Genomic DNA, 14,050 nt, shown 5'->3' with positions numbered 1-14,050 from the left:
AGATATGCTGATTCAGTCTCTATATTCTAAATGGAGTTGGAGCAGGTTTGAATGCCGCTGTCTTTCAAGAAGTAGGAATTCACCTGGTTTCTTCCTGCTCTCCACCCCAACATTACCAGAAACAAGTCCTTCCTTTCTCTAGAACTGTGACTGCCGATGGCACTTGTTCTTATCAAAGGTCCTACTTAGGATGACTGTTGTATAGTTGATTAAATTACTTAGACAGGTGTACTTATAGTAAGTAGCTTTGGATAAAAGCATCTGCTAAATTATTTAAATGCAATGTAATGTATGTGTGCATGAACTGCACCTCTAAATATCTCCAGCAGAGGGCACTCAGAAACCAGTTGGTGACATCCCAACATCACGAAGGGCTTAGGTTAAGATGCTAGTCTTACAAAACAACAACAAACAAAGCAAACATGTCTGACTGAGTGTGGCTCATTATTTTGTATATTTCAAATAAATGCATCATACATACATTATATAAGGCTGTAAGAAAGTAGAACTACACCACAGTGCATAGAATGTTATCTGGAGATCCAACCCCAGCAATGACAAAACACATCTCAATCTATATGGAAATGAGGCAGGGCCCTAATGGTATTTGCCTCCCTCTCTGAAAAAAGTGATCATTGAGACAAACCAGACGTCATATAACCATGGCTAATGCGCCTATTGATTAGCTCTGTGAACTGTGACTAATTCACTGAGTGGGAGAGGGAATGAACAAGATAACTTCATGCTGTGTTTTCCCCCTACAGTTGACTGTGTTGATCTGTAGAGGGAGAGCAATGACATTGGCACCAGGACTTTTGGTACATTACACATACAAACTAGCATATAGGGGAATGTGTGCTCTAGGCATGGAGTTGCACGGTTGCTTATAGCCTCATGTTCTTTTGATGTAGAATAATAATTGACTATGGTCATGCCAAATATGACTCATCCAATCCTAAAGCAAAGACAATGTGCGTTACGAAACGCTTTCTTTGTCTCTTGAGCACTGTGACGGTCTGTTCGGGCTGTTGGCTGTGGGTCTGCTTTCTTTCTGCAGGACAAGCAGACCCATGTCCAGCTGGTCTAATCAGCGGGATTGCCTACACCTGGCGGTTGGGCTTTAAGAGCAGGTGCTCTTCATTCCCCTGGGAGACCTCTCTCCACGCGGACACCTTTTGTTTTGTTGTGGCAGTGCTTGTTTGTGGCATTATTACATCCTGCATTCACACATACCTGCATCCATCCACTCACTCACACTACTGATTACTGACGGACACACCTCATTCTCGTTTTGTAAGTATTCTTTTGGTCTAAGTTAATAAATATTATGTTATTTCACTGATTCTGACGTGTGGTCTCCCCTTCTTGTCTCGATCCACGAGCCGGGTCATGACACACACACACACACAACAGTGAACACAGTGTTTTTGAGATATACTGTACAGTACACAAAGCGATAGACATAACAACAATGATACAAGTGTAATACCATTCAAGATGGTCTTTATATGGTAGCAGGGAGGATTAAAACATTGTAAAGTTCAACATTGTATGTATGTATGTATGTATGTATATATATGTTACGGTACATGTAGGAAAACTAGGGTTAGGTTTAGGTGCTAGGGTGACTTGGTACATGCTGGCATGTCTAACCCTAACCCTACCCCTAACCCTAGCACCCTAGCACCTAACCCTAACCCTAGTTTTCCCACATGTACCGTATTCCCACATGTACCGTAACATATATATATATATATACACACTGTATATATTGTACTTATCCATTACTATCTTGCTTTATGTTTTGACCATAGTTCTCTGTTCTGTGCCAATGGATACTTGTCTTGGGAGCCTCTCTCTCGTCTGAGCTCTGCCCCAACCTATTCATGTCAGGATGAACGCCCCCACAGGCCCAATCTGCTCTGCAGCACAGCCCCAACCCTCTCCCCTCTAACTCCTGCTAGCAAAACACAGTCTTGAGCAACACAGTCTGGGAATCATAGACCCAAGTCTCAACCCTGAGCGTGTGAAACCTATCTGCACCCTGTTCCATTCAGACAGAAGGGTTAGAGACACATGTTGCCAAATCTTAAGGGGTTGGGATGACTGGCTGGTCCAGAGAAGACAAGTCCTCCATTGATACCATTTATTCACTGAGATCAAAAGATTAGCTCTGGGGGATTGGTAAATGGTCCTCTCCCACCGGGCTTATTAGCCCAGCATAAAAATAGATCATTAAACTGCTGGTTTGGCCTTACTATGGCTGGCTCTCTGTGGCACTGTTGTCTGGTATGATGCCAGGGGAATGTACTCACCCTGTCAGCTACGCCTCTCGCCTCTGATGAAACCACCACCATAACATTACACAACGCACAACATCACAATGGCAGGCAATTTCAGATCCATGCAAGAGTGGCCTCGAAAACGGGCATAATCGAGCAAAAAAAGCCATTGGCAGTCATAATGCTAGAAATGTTTTTTCTTCTTTTTTGTATGTATTTACAGTAGAGAAACTGTACAAGGGGGTACAGGGGATGAAGAGGTCTTAGGAGGGACAGTTAAGGTGTAAGCCTGTCCTCTGATTTCTTCCATCACAAGCCTCTCCACTACTGAAAATGCGGCTTCTATTGTCTACTCTCTGGATGCAGAGGCTGCACCACTTCGCTGGAGTGGCATGGATATGTTACCGGTGCTCTACAGACTCTATGCTGTACTGTATGTTTAACCCCTGGGCCCTGACCTGCTTGTGTGGATTTCCGCCGGGCCTTCTTGATGTCCTCCTCTGTCTTGTTGCTGAGTTTGATCTCCAGCTGCTGGGTTTTCACCTCCAGATCCTTCTGTCTGTCCGCCAGGGCTTTGCGGGCCTTCACAGTACAAACAGAAAGTGTGAATGAAGAATCAATATGACTCATTCATGCTAATCCTCAGATTTACTGTACCTACAGCAACTACTAGAGTCATTACAGCCTTTTCATGTTGGCTACCTATTTCCCCAGTCAAATCCTAGGCTCATCCCTTTTAATCTATGCTTATTTCACGTCACCGAACCTTTCTTCCTCATCTGTTGTGGCAACTCTCCAAGGTTGCTTATGTTGTAATAGTGTTGGAAATGCAAACACAAGCACTTGATCCATAAGCCTGACCGAATTTCTCTCTAAGGAAGCTAACTAAAATAAAACAACTGGGGATGGAATGGAATTAAGCCAAATGGTTGATTCATCTAATCGTACGCGATTAAGACAGGGGACAATGATAAGCAACAGGTTTGTTTTAGAGAGTAAACAATTAGCGTTCTAATTGTATGGTACGGTAACAACAATAGATCCCCAGAATTAGACTGTAGTTAGATCATCACTAAATCACTTCCAGGAAAAACAGAAGGCCTTGCATTTATTCTTTTTCTAAAAGTTTTTCTTTTTTTTCTTTCCTAACACCAGGGGAGCCACCCCTCCTAAATTTCGTTGTTTGGTACCTGTACTGTAGCAATGACAATAAAGTCCATTCATTCATTCATTCATTCATTCATTCATTCATTAGATTGGCCATGTACTGTACCTTTTCCACTCCTGCATAACGACTGACTAGCTGCTTCCTGAGGTCTGCAATGTGGTGGTCATACTTCTTCATGTCCTTCTTAAAGTTGTCCCGGAACGTCAGCAGAGGTTTCTCAACCTCACACTGGAGCTGTAGTACCACAAACAAGCAGTTATTATATTACTGTATGGAACAACACTGTATCTACAAACACTGTATGTACAATGGAACGTTTAGCGTGACAGTATAGAGTAACAAAGTGGTACCAAAGTGGTCTGCCATAAAGCAAGGAGAGAGAGAGGCGGGTAGAGGGTAGTCTTATACTAACTGTACGCTCCATAGGACTTCTCCCTCTTCCGCTTGACCACACGTTACCTAAACAGCTAATGCGCCAGGGAGCCGGACAGCTCAGAGTTCAGAGCCTCAGCCTCAGCCTGCATGTCAATGGGCTGGCGCTTGTCATGAGACAGGACTAATTAGTCCAACAACAGAGGAGGCTACGTTAAGCTCCAAGGCTGCCTCAGCTTTGTTTTGGGCTATGTTTGGATGCCGCTATGCCGCTGTGCCGCTGACACATTGCTTCACTAGTAATCGTATCTCGTAATCGTAAAGTGAGAATTGAGAAAGGTTCAATTTTTCTTGCCATTCTACACAGGCAAGGTCGAGGTAAGCAAACACTGTGACCCCAGGTTGTGGTCAGATTAAAAAGTATACCTTGGATCGATTTTTGAGACGTCCGAGTTTTAGCCCCGAAAGAGACACATCAATATTTCAAACCGAGCTTCCTCTCTAGGGCTTCAAAACAAATCTGCTACGTAGCTCTGATTGAAAGTGTGAATGCGGCTTGGATCGATGTCATCCACTTCCAAAAAAACTGACTATGAATCTAAGTTCCAAACCATTTAAGTTCAGACAAAGGAGATATAACTTGGGGGGATAGATTATGTGGAAACTAGATTCTTACAATTGAAATGTGTTACTGTAAGACACTAGTAGATGGTACAGTACCTTATTGGAGAACTTAAGGTGGACATCAGCCTCATCAGCACAGCTCCTCTTCAGCTGGGCCCAGGCCTCCCCTAGGGTCCTGGAATCATTTCAGAGGAGATACCAATACAACTATTCAGAATAGTACAGAATAATACAGTAGAGTACTGTAAATATGGAAGGACAGCAGGTAAAAGGTGTATAGAAAGCAAGCTGACATCCACTCACTCACCCCTCCTCTTGAGCTGCCAGGGGGATCTGGGAGAGCTTGGAGAGGTTCTTAGCGTACTCCTCCTCAATCTTTATCCTGGAAGAGACAGAAGCCGATGTGAAATTCTGAAGTATGGGGCTTGGGGGCAAGAGGAGAAAAAAATGTTTAAAGACAAAAAGAGTTTCAGAGGAGCAGTGGGGCATGGAGACACTATCTGACACCCAGTGCTGCTGTGGCCTCTGGCTCTTAAATCCAATTCCGAAAGGAAGAATAACATCAAGTAAAATCCCGAAAAACATTTAAGAAAAAGAATGTTTTATGCCGATACGCTTTCCTGTGTGATGGCCAGCCATGACAATGAGCAGAGGATATTTACTCATAGCCCTCCCCTGAGGGCCATTCAGAAAGGGCAGGCATATTTCTGTGACCAGAGTGACATTCAAGTACTTCACCACAGTGCCATTTACCCATTCATACCGGGGGTACCTCTGTCTACTGAGGAAGGTCACAGGGACCATGGACAGAATCTGACATCAGACACTGCTGATGTCGGCTGGCACACTCCCCAAAACTTGAACCAATAAATAAAGGTCAGACCGCTGATGAACTCTGGTAGAGGGACTTGAGGTACAGGGGCTGTTGGAATTGGCTGTGTTTGAGTGCAGTCAGGGGGAAAGGTCCACTTAATTCTTAAGTCTATGTGGAGTCAATGGAGACTTTTGAGGGCTCATTGTGGGGTTACTTATGTATGCTGAAGCCTATTCATTTAAGCATGTCGGTGCTGTTAATATTAGTTTCATGTATCTCTCAAAATGTTTACTGTTACTATACCAACAACATAGACTAGAACATACTGATAAAAATATATTTTGAAGTGAAGGCAATAAACTACTCGACTACATCATGTGTACCCACATGCTAACATGCATGAGGATGATACAGTGGAGACAGGTTGGAAGGTAAACACAAGGACAAAAGAGCACATGGGCAATATTACCATGGTAACACTATGATAAAGCCAGGAGAACCCTGTGATAAGACACAGTGAGCACAGTCCAAATAAGACACCTAATGTAAGAACACAATAGATAAGATAAAGGCAAGTAATAGCATTTCCGATCAGTTCATGTTGCCACATAATTCATGCATACATACATACATACATACATACATACATACATACATACATACATACATATTATCTTCCACCACCACTGATAGCAGCAGCCAGTCCCTCACAGCTAACATAGTTTTACCTCTCTCTGATGAATTCAGCCATTTCTTTCTGCATCTGTTTGCCCTTCAGCTGTTTCTGCAGCAGCACCTCAAAGCCCCCCACAGAGGTGGTTCCCTGGGGATCCTTCTTGTCAGTCTGAGGGAGAGAAGAGAGCATCAACCAAACACACGCAGAATGTCAATAACACTCATGTTTACATTTGTAGGGGGTGAGGCTTTGGGGTGTGGGATGGGGTTGTGAGGTGACTCAGAGAGTATGTGTGAGTGCGAGCGTGGGTGTGTGCGTCATTTGTGTGGGGGTGTGTGTCATTTTGTTCAGTGAGAGACGGTACAGTTGCCACCTCTCTGGTGTGTGACTGGGTGTCATTGTGACAGGGAGTGAAGTGCTGTACCACGTGGACAAAAGGTGACAAATTAATTTCACACTGTGGGTTTGAGCGGTTGGCAGAGTTAGACATGCTATGCCACAGGAAATACAGGCGGCTATTATGACATAATAGGCCAACACTACAACTGGATTTAAAGAGCTGGAGTAGCAAAAAGCAATGAGAAGCAGGGGAGTCTTTATCTGTTGTGTGAGTTGTGTGGTCGGGGTACGTAAGGGGCAGTCTTACCCAGAAGTAGTCACAGTAGCTCCACTCGTTGGGTTTCAGAAGCTGCTGCTCTGGTGTCTCCATCGGCAAGGGGAAGGTGACACAGTTGATCTGAATGAAAGAGAGAAAACATTAGCACGACAGTTTCAGACAGTTTCTCCATCGGGTTTCCGAAATGGGTATGGGAGGAACAAAAATAACAGGGAGTTTTTGACAAGAGCTTGTGATTTGGAGAGTAGAGGCACAGGCCTGGTTTGTGTTTTTGTCCTGAGGAAGGCAGGAAAGGTCAGGAATGAGTAGACACTCATGGTCATCAAGATGGTGACCGAAAGAGCCCTAAGGGCAGGGGAGAGGAGAGAGAGAGGGAGAGGGAGAGAGAGAGAGAGAGAGAGAGAGAGAGAGAGAGAGAGAGAGGGAGAGGGAGAGGGAGAGGGAGAGGGAGAGGGAGAGGGAGAGAGAGAGAGAGAGAGAGAGAGAGAGAGAGGGAGAGGGGGAGAGAGAGAGATTGAGAGGAGCTAAGAAGAAGAGAGAGAGGAGAGACAGAGAGACTTAAATGTGTAAGATGATTGGAGACAGGCACAAACAGTCCTGCAAACAACTCTGAAATCCAACAAACAAGTGATATACAAAACAAAGGCACAATGAAGTAACATCTACAATCAGTGCTAGCCACATAAATGTTAACCCAAATCAAACAACCAACTCAAATAACCCAAAACACTTGAGAATGGCGTCACAATTACAGATAAACACACCAAGCACTCGGACTGAATGCACACTCTCTGGTCCACAGCGTCTTCAATTACCCTTACATGCCTGCAATTATGTAATGTTCTCCATCTGTAAGCCCTCCCTTCTGGCACTGCAAGATGCCATCAGTGCCATGTTCCCTGCCCCTGCGCTACATGGGCATCCACACATGCTGAATTTCAGATACAAAAACACACTCACTATTTCTGTTTTCATTGCCAGGTTTAGTAATAGCAAACAAAACACTGTACTGTAATGGTTTCTAAAGGACTGGAGAAGACGTATTAACAAGTTAATACTACTGTTAGGCTTGACAGTGGCACTGTTTGAGATGTTGTGTTACCGTGTAAAATGTGAATGTTTGGATAAGGAAATTCGATAAAAACATAGGGCTACCAACAAAAGCGAGCCATTTAAACATTCTGGACCATAAATATTCTTCCTGAGGGTAACTTGCCTTCTATAGAGCAATACATCTCTGCTCTCCCTCCTTTTTGCAAGCAGTTCTATCAATGACTTGAGACACATGGTGTACATAGTATTCTCCCCTTGGACAATCCTTGTGTATTCAGAACACCTACACGAGGAAACCCCTCAGAGAGACAAACATACACACAGACATACTGAACTACTGCACCATATAGAGATTAATACATAGAGATTAATACATAGAGTTATACATACAGTATGCATGCATTCTCGACTCACTCACATGCAAGCACACATGCGCGCTCGCACGCACGCACGCACGCACACAGTATACACTATCTAATCTATCACAATGGAAATTACTTGGTGGAGCCCAGTCACTTTGTTCATTTTCTGCCTGAGAGATCATACTGATTGTCATGGGTACCAGATTTTCCATTACACTGACGCCACATTTATCACTGCTGTTGTTTATTTCCCTCTCACATCCCCCCCTAGAAATGAGACCATTTATCTAAAGCAGGGCTGTCCCCCCTTAACTCACTTCTCTTTTATGGGTGCTTTGTGAGGTGCTTCAGGAGGTAGGACTCATATATTGATATTGATTATCTCTACCTCTTATGACACAGGGAAACACAGTTAGGGAGACAAATCTCATGGCACACCGCATGATGAGGTTGATTTAGTGGAGGTTTTTAGACCCATTTTCAGTTAGTTATTATTATTATTATCATCATCATCATCATCATCTCCCTTTGATGAAGTAAAGCCCTTCGGCAGGCTGATGCTGTACGGAGAGAGGGTTATGATTCAGATGGTGTTTGGACCTTGCGGTTTAGGACAGTACAATTAGGATTCCCCCAACTCCCTGCAGTGTTGCCCTGCATCAGTTTTGTTCACTCAACCAGGACATTCTGTCCTCAATCTGAATTCATTACCCGTTACATTCCACTACATCTCTGTGTTTACCCTCAACACTACAGTAATAGTGGAAGAGTTGACTCAATGCCCGAACACAAGTTCTTCACACATTGTAATGTTTTTGTTTTTGCTGAATAGCCACAAATATCACTGACATAATGGAAAAAAGGCACAACATAAAAACACCTGGGTTGTCAAGCCAACAAATAATTCTCTAAACACTACAAACACGTCAGTAAATAAACCTCCCTCCAGCACATATAATGTACACACACTCGCACACAGGCATGCATGCACACAATACACACACACACCTCAAAAAAACTCCATTCTAGGCAGAGCATCGAAGATCTCAACCACTGCTGCAACTGTAGGGTGCTCAGCCACTGTTGCTAAGCGACAAATTACATTTGCTGTAAAGCACATTTCCCCCCATAACAAAACACTCCACGACTTCCTCGCTATTCACAGTATGCAGTGCCTTCTTTCATTTTCTGAGTTCATATTGTGAGACTGGCTGCTCTGGGGAAAGTCATTAAAAAAAGCCCATCCAAGTCCTACCGCCACCACCACCACCACCACCACCACCACCACCACCACCACCACCACCAACACCACCACCAGATGACACATGAACAAGCTGTACTTGAACATAGCAACAAGTCCTACAGCTACAAGTAAGCATAATGAAGTGGAACATATTGCTTTCATCACCCTTGACACCAGCCTGTGTGTATGGTAATATGGAAGAGACAAGGTGAGAGCAAGGTCAGTGATCCATCACTTGGCCTGGACCCTACTATTCTGGACTGTGAGTGCTAGCCGCTCTCCATCGGTGGGTGTTCATCACTCCTCAACAGTGGGAAGACAGGTTGTTGAGCAACATACACCATGGCACGACAGAGAAACACTCTCCTGGACTGATGTCAGGAGTGAGCATCATCTTTAGCAATGGATTCAACCTCCCATTCCATCATTGGACAACATCACCGCTATATGACAAGAGCCAATGACTGAAAACATGAATACTGCAAACATGAATACTATGCACTGTACCACTCATATGCCTTGTAACACACACCTTATGCATGATGTATAAAGGCAGTTTGAATGCAACTGTCTCTTTTTTCTGAGCTCTTAAAAGTGCTGGATAAATCTATGCTTCAACTGCAAGCAGTGGGTGATACGGTATGACATCATGGTTGAATGATGTGTATACAAATGGCCATTATGAACTAGGAATGGCTGGTATCTCATTGGATCCTCTTTAACATGCACAAGAGCTCCCCAATGCTCTATCTACAATGGCATACCATCAACCTATCAAAAACCACCAAAGCGGATAAAAAATAAATAAAATAAAGAAGTGAATTCCTTTTTTTACCCTCCATTGAGTGATATGTGAAAGGCTTCCCCTCTCCGATGTCCGTGTTTTCCATTTCAACACCCATTAATCAGTGCTATTGCTTTTGTCACCATGGAAACTAGACGAGCTGCATCTCTCGCAGGTCTGTGGGTTTCACAATAGCTAGACTGACGGCTCCCGTGGCTGCAGCAGGTCAGAGAGCCCACAGAGCGCAAAATCAGCCCTGGGAAACGCACAAAAACGCCTCTGTCCGCCCTCAGCCCAGGGCACATTCACCGACCACTCCACCGAACCATCTCTGCCCGACATTAATCATCCCTGATCAACCCAATGGGTTACATAACGAGGGCCAGCCACTCAGTCCCACTTAGAAACTCCAGAGTGAAATTTGACAGAAATCTTGGTTACTTTGGGATAAAAATGGCTTGTCTAACTCCAATCCAGATTTTTCCGGAAATCTCATCTGACGACGTGGTCACAGTATAATGAGAGTAATGAATGCTTGTTATGGACATGGACTTGTAGACGTTATGTGGACTCCCACGGCACAACTGACATTGTGTGGTGGGAACGTTTGCTTTAGCTGCTATTGATGGAGAGGGAAATGTCATGACAGTCCAGTCTGTGTCTTGCCTGCCATCTCAACGTGTGTTGACGGTGACTGCAGTGGCGTGTGACCTGCATTGCCCTGCAGGCAGATCTGCGGACCTCGGGGACGGGTGTTTGGGATACAGTGTTCCACGCTCCCATAAAAAAAAAAAGCTTCATGAGAGGAAAGCTGGGAAGGACACTCACGTTCTGCATCTGTCAACTTATAAGACAGTGTATTTTCTAAATATACCCACAGCTGTCAACGGTACAGTACAAAGGTATTACCGGTACACCTTTCAGTAATATCAAAGGCAATCATGCATGAACAAAAAGAAAAGTGGGATAAAAATATCATCCTTTCATCTCTCATTTCTTTTGTCACTCTTTAGTTCGCACCAGCTTCTGTGAACGAAGGGAAAAAACATCAAGTTGATGGCTTTAGGATGAATCCTGCTGTGTGAAAAAGAGCATCTTATGCAAGCCTCAGTCAACCCGGCAGACTCCCCGAATATAAATCAATAGAACGGAGTAGTGACAGTCAGCCCATGAGAAACAGATGAGTGCCTGACCTGTGGATAACGCTCTGATTAAGACTAATGTTTTATCCAATAGGCTGTTTAGTGGCAGTGTTGTTGCACTGTGGTCTCCCCCCCCCCCCCCCACAATACTCCACAGAGATTCTCAGCCAAATACACAAACTACACCGGGTAGAAACTACACTCTATGTAGAAACATCACATTTAGCAGCTGCTCAAAATGAAACAATAACATTTGTCTAATGAAAGCTAAAAAAACAAACAAACAAACAAAAAACATTATCTCAAGAGTGCATAATGGCAATTTCCTGGTGAAAATGACAGACTTGTGCAGAGCATCTATATTAAAAGAAAGCACACAGTACAAAGGGCCTCTACTAGAAAAGAGAGGTTCAGGTTGGAGCTCCAGGTGTACTCACTGTTATCTTGGTCTCCTTGATCTCCTTGGTCTGCCTTTTAGCCGGGGAAGTGGACCCGGGGCTCTGTGGGGAGAGACAGGAGGCATCGTCAAAGCTCCCCTCTGTGTCAAAGCTGGCCTGCTCCATCATGATCCCTCTCCTCCTGCTCCTGCTCCTCTACACAGGGAAACCCTTCTCCACTGGCTGAGCCGAGGCTGCCTTCAGTCTCACAGCGTGCCTGCCCGCTCTGCCGTGGTGAGTGGAGACGTGGGGAGGGTGGGGAGGGCTGGGAAGGTGAGGGGGAGGGAGGGAGGTGTGTGTGTGGAGGGGGGGGGGAGGAAGGGGGGGAGGCGGGGGGAAGGCGGCCGTTCGCGGTTCGGAGAACGTGACGAGGCTAGCCTCCGGTTAAGCTGCTGTAACGCGTGTCTGGAGGTTGAAGGCTGTGAGAGAAGGATGCAGCGAAGGGCTTTGTGTCTCCCAACTGTCCGTACAGAGACCGCTGAGGCAACACATGGATGGAGCGAGTGTAAGAGAGAGAGAGGGAGGGAGAGAGAGAGAGAGAGGTTTATTTACAAAGCTCTCATCATGCCTTCCCCTTCCCTCTCTTTCTCTCAGAGAGAGAGAGAGAGAGAGAGAGAGAGATAAGGTGTTTGAAAGAGAAAGGGGTAAGGGAGGAGAGGGAGGGGCAGGGGGGAGGGTCTGTTAGAAATGGCTGAGTGATGATCACTAGAAGGCTAATTATGACAGGGAGGGAAGCTGGAGAAAAGGAGGAGGAGGAAAGAGAGAGAGAGAGAGAGAAAGAGAGAGAGAGAGAGAGAGAGAGAGAGAGAGATGTAAAAACACACAACCAATGAACAACCCATCTCCGGGTCTGCTTGTGTGTTTATAGTGAGCGTGTGAGACGATGTGGTTCTGGGAGATGTGTGTAAATACTGTCTGTGAGTGTGGGGGTGTGTGTTTATGTACTAATGAGCACTCATTATAACAATTAATTCTCATTATGGAGTGTATGTATGTGTTACAGAAGCCCGAGTTTAGACATATATATATATATATTGAGGGGAGGAGTGGTTGTGTAGGGGTGATGCATCTATAGTATGAGTGTTTGCAGCGGGGGGGGGGGGGGGGGGGGTTGCTGACGGTGAGGAGAGTGTGTGGAGGAAGGGGTACACGGGGGTGTGTGAATGCGTACGGATGGTGTGTGTGTGTGTGTGCGTGTGAGCATGTGTACTCACATGTATGTGTCTGTGGTGTTAATCTGTGCGCCGCGCTGCATCCAACCCGTTATCATCTCTTTCTCTCTGTCTCTCTCTATCTAACGAAGACGCTCTACCAGAGGCATCAAACACACGCCGTGTGCAGTGCAGCTAACGTACGCGTGATCGCTTGGGGGGGGGGGGGGGTGGGTAGTAGTGCACTGCGCTCTCCTGCCTTATTACAACATCCACCTGCAGTGGGTCAGCACGAGCACTTCCACATAGCCTGTCCTGGAAAAACACCCTGTGAAATCCTCACACACATCGCCGTGGCGACACTCTCACCTTCATCACGCAGAACATGGCGGCGGAGGCGGAGGCGGCAGGGCGCGCTGACCAGCACCTACTGTCGTGTAGCGATGTGTCTGGGCAGCCTGCTCACTGGTCCAGGCCCCCAGGGCTCCCAGTCCTCCCACTGTGGGCTAAGACCCTCTTAGCTGGCCTCCTTTCAAATATCTGACAAAACCCTGAGATGTGGTCCAAATCTTCGGCTACCCATATGGCCCAAGTCTGTTATCATCTACTGTAGTCTCCCCCGAGCGTGGTATGCTGTCATCTGACGGGTAATTGGTCACGTGGGTTGGTGTGTGTGTGTGTGTGTGTGTGTGTGTGTGTGTAGGCTGGCTTGGTTCATAGCTGCTCAAACCAGGGCTATGGGAGTGTCACTGGTACTACCATAGAAAAACAGGAGCTTTTGATACGTACTGTACACTACGTGTGTTATCCTATCCTATATACTGTATATTCATTCATGGAGTAAAAAACTGTTGCGGTCTAAATGGTTTACCTGCACTATGCGTCTGTACAGAGAATTCAATAGTGACAGTGTTATTGAGTCACAACGACAGACGGTAGACATGACCATCAATATGACACTATAGATGTCTGACTGACTATTGCACTCAGATCGATATTGTATGTGGAGTTTATTACCACGATCCTACTATAATAGACTTATACTTACGGTAGACATACTTACAGTATGTGTGCCAGGTGAGGGTATATATAGAGGGTATTATTATCAGAGTGTGTTACATGACAGTGGTGAATGAAACCGTACCTGTTTGTCCACCGTGGGCCTCCGGAGGGCAACATCAGGGAGGTCTGAGGGGAGAGTGGCAGAGCCTGTACTGTGGCCTCCATTGACTGCAAGAGTACAGAACAATAAGTGTCATCCGAATGACTGACAGATGGAGCCCGCTTATTGCTGAATCAACTTCCCCAAATGAGAAGCAAAGCGGA

General features: G+C 45.4%; 1 protein-coding gene across 1 annotated transcript in view; it reads right to left on the bottom strand.

Moving 5' to 3' along the window:
- The window catches only part of gas7a (growth arrest-specific 7a), a gene marked incomplete at both ends in the record, with an annotated part of 13,832 nt that extends 2,130 nt beyond the window's left edge, over positions 1-11,702 (bottom strand). Inside the window, 7 exons of the mRNA XM_080522580.1 lie at positions 2,741-2,864; positions 3,556-3,684; positions 4,543-4,621; positions 4,754-4,828; positions 5,989-6,104; positions 6,583-6,672; positions 11,574-11,702. Coding sequence (XP_080378706.1) covers positions 2,741-2,864; positions 3,556-3,684; positions 4,543-4,621; positions 4,754-4,828; positions 5,989-6,104; positions 6,583-6,672; positions 11,574-11,702 — 742 coding nt within the window. The remainder of the gene's footprint in view (positions 1-2,740; positions 2,865-3,555; positions 3,685-4,542; positions 4,622-4,753; positions 4,829-5,988; positions 6,105-6,582; positions 6,673-11,573) is intronic.
- Between the last annotated feature and the right edge of the window lie 2,348 nt (positions 11,703-14,050).

Source organism: Nansenia antarctica (assembly GCF_963989245.1).
Source record: "Nansenia antarctica genome assembly, chromosome: 2".
Taxonomy (NCBI): domain Eukaryota; kingdom Metazoa; phylum Chordata; class Actinopteri; order Argentiniformes; family Microstomatidae; genus Nansenia; species Nansenia antarctica.
This window is presented reverse-complemented; position numbering and strand designations above follow the sequence as displayed.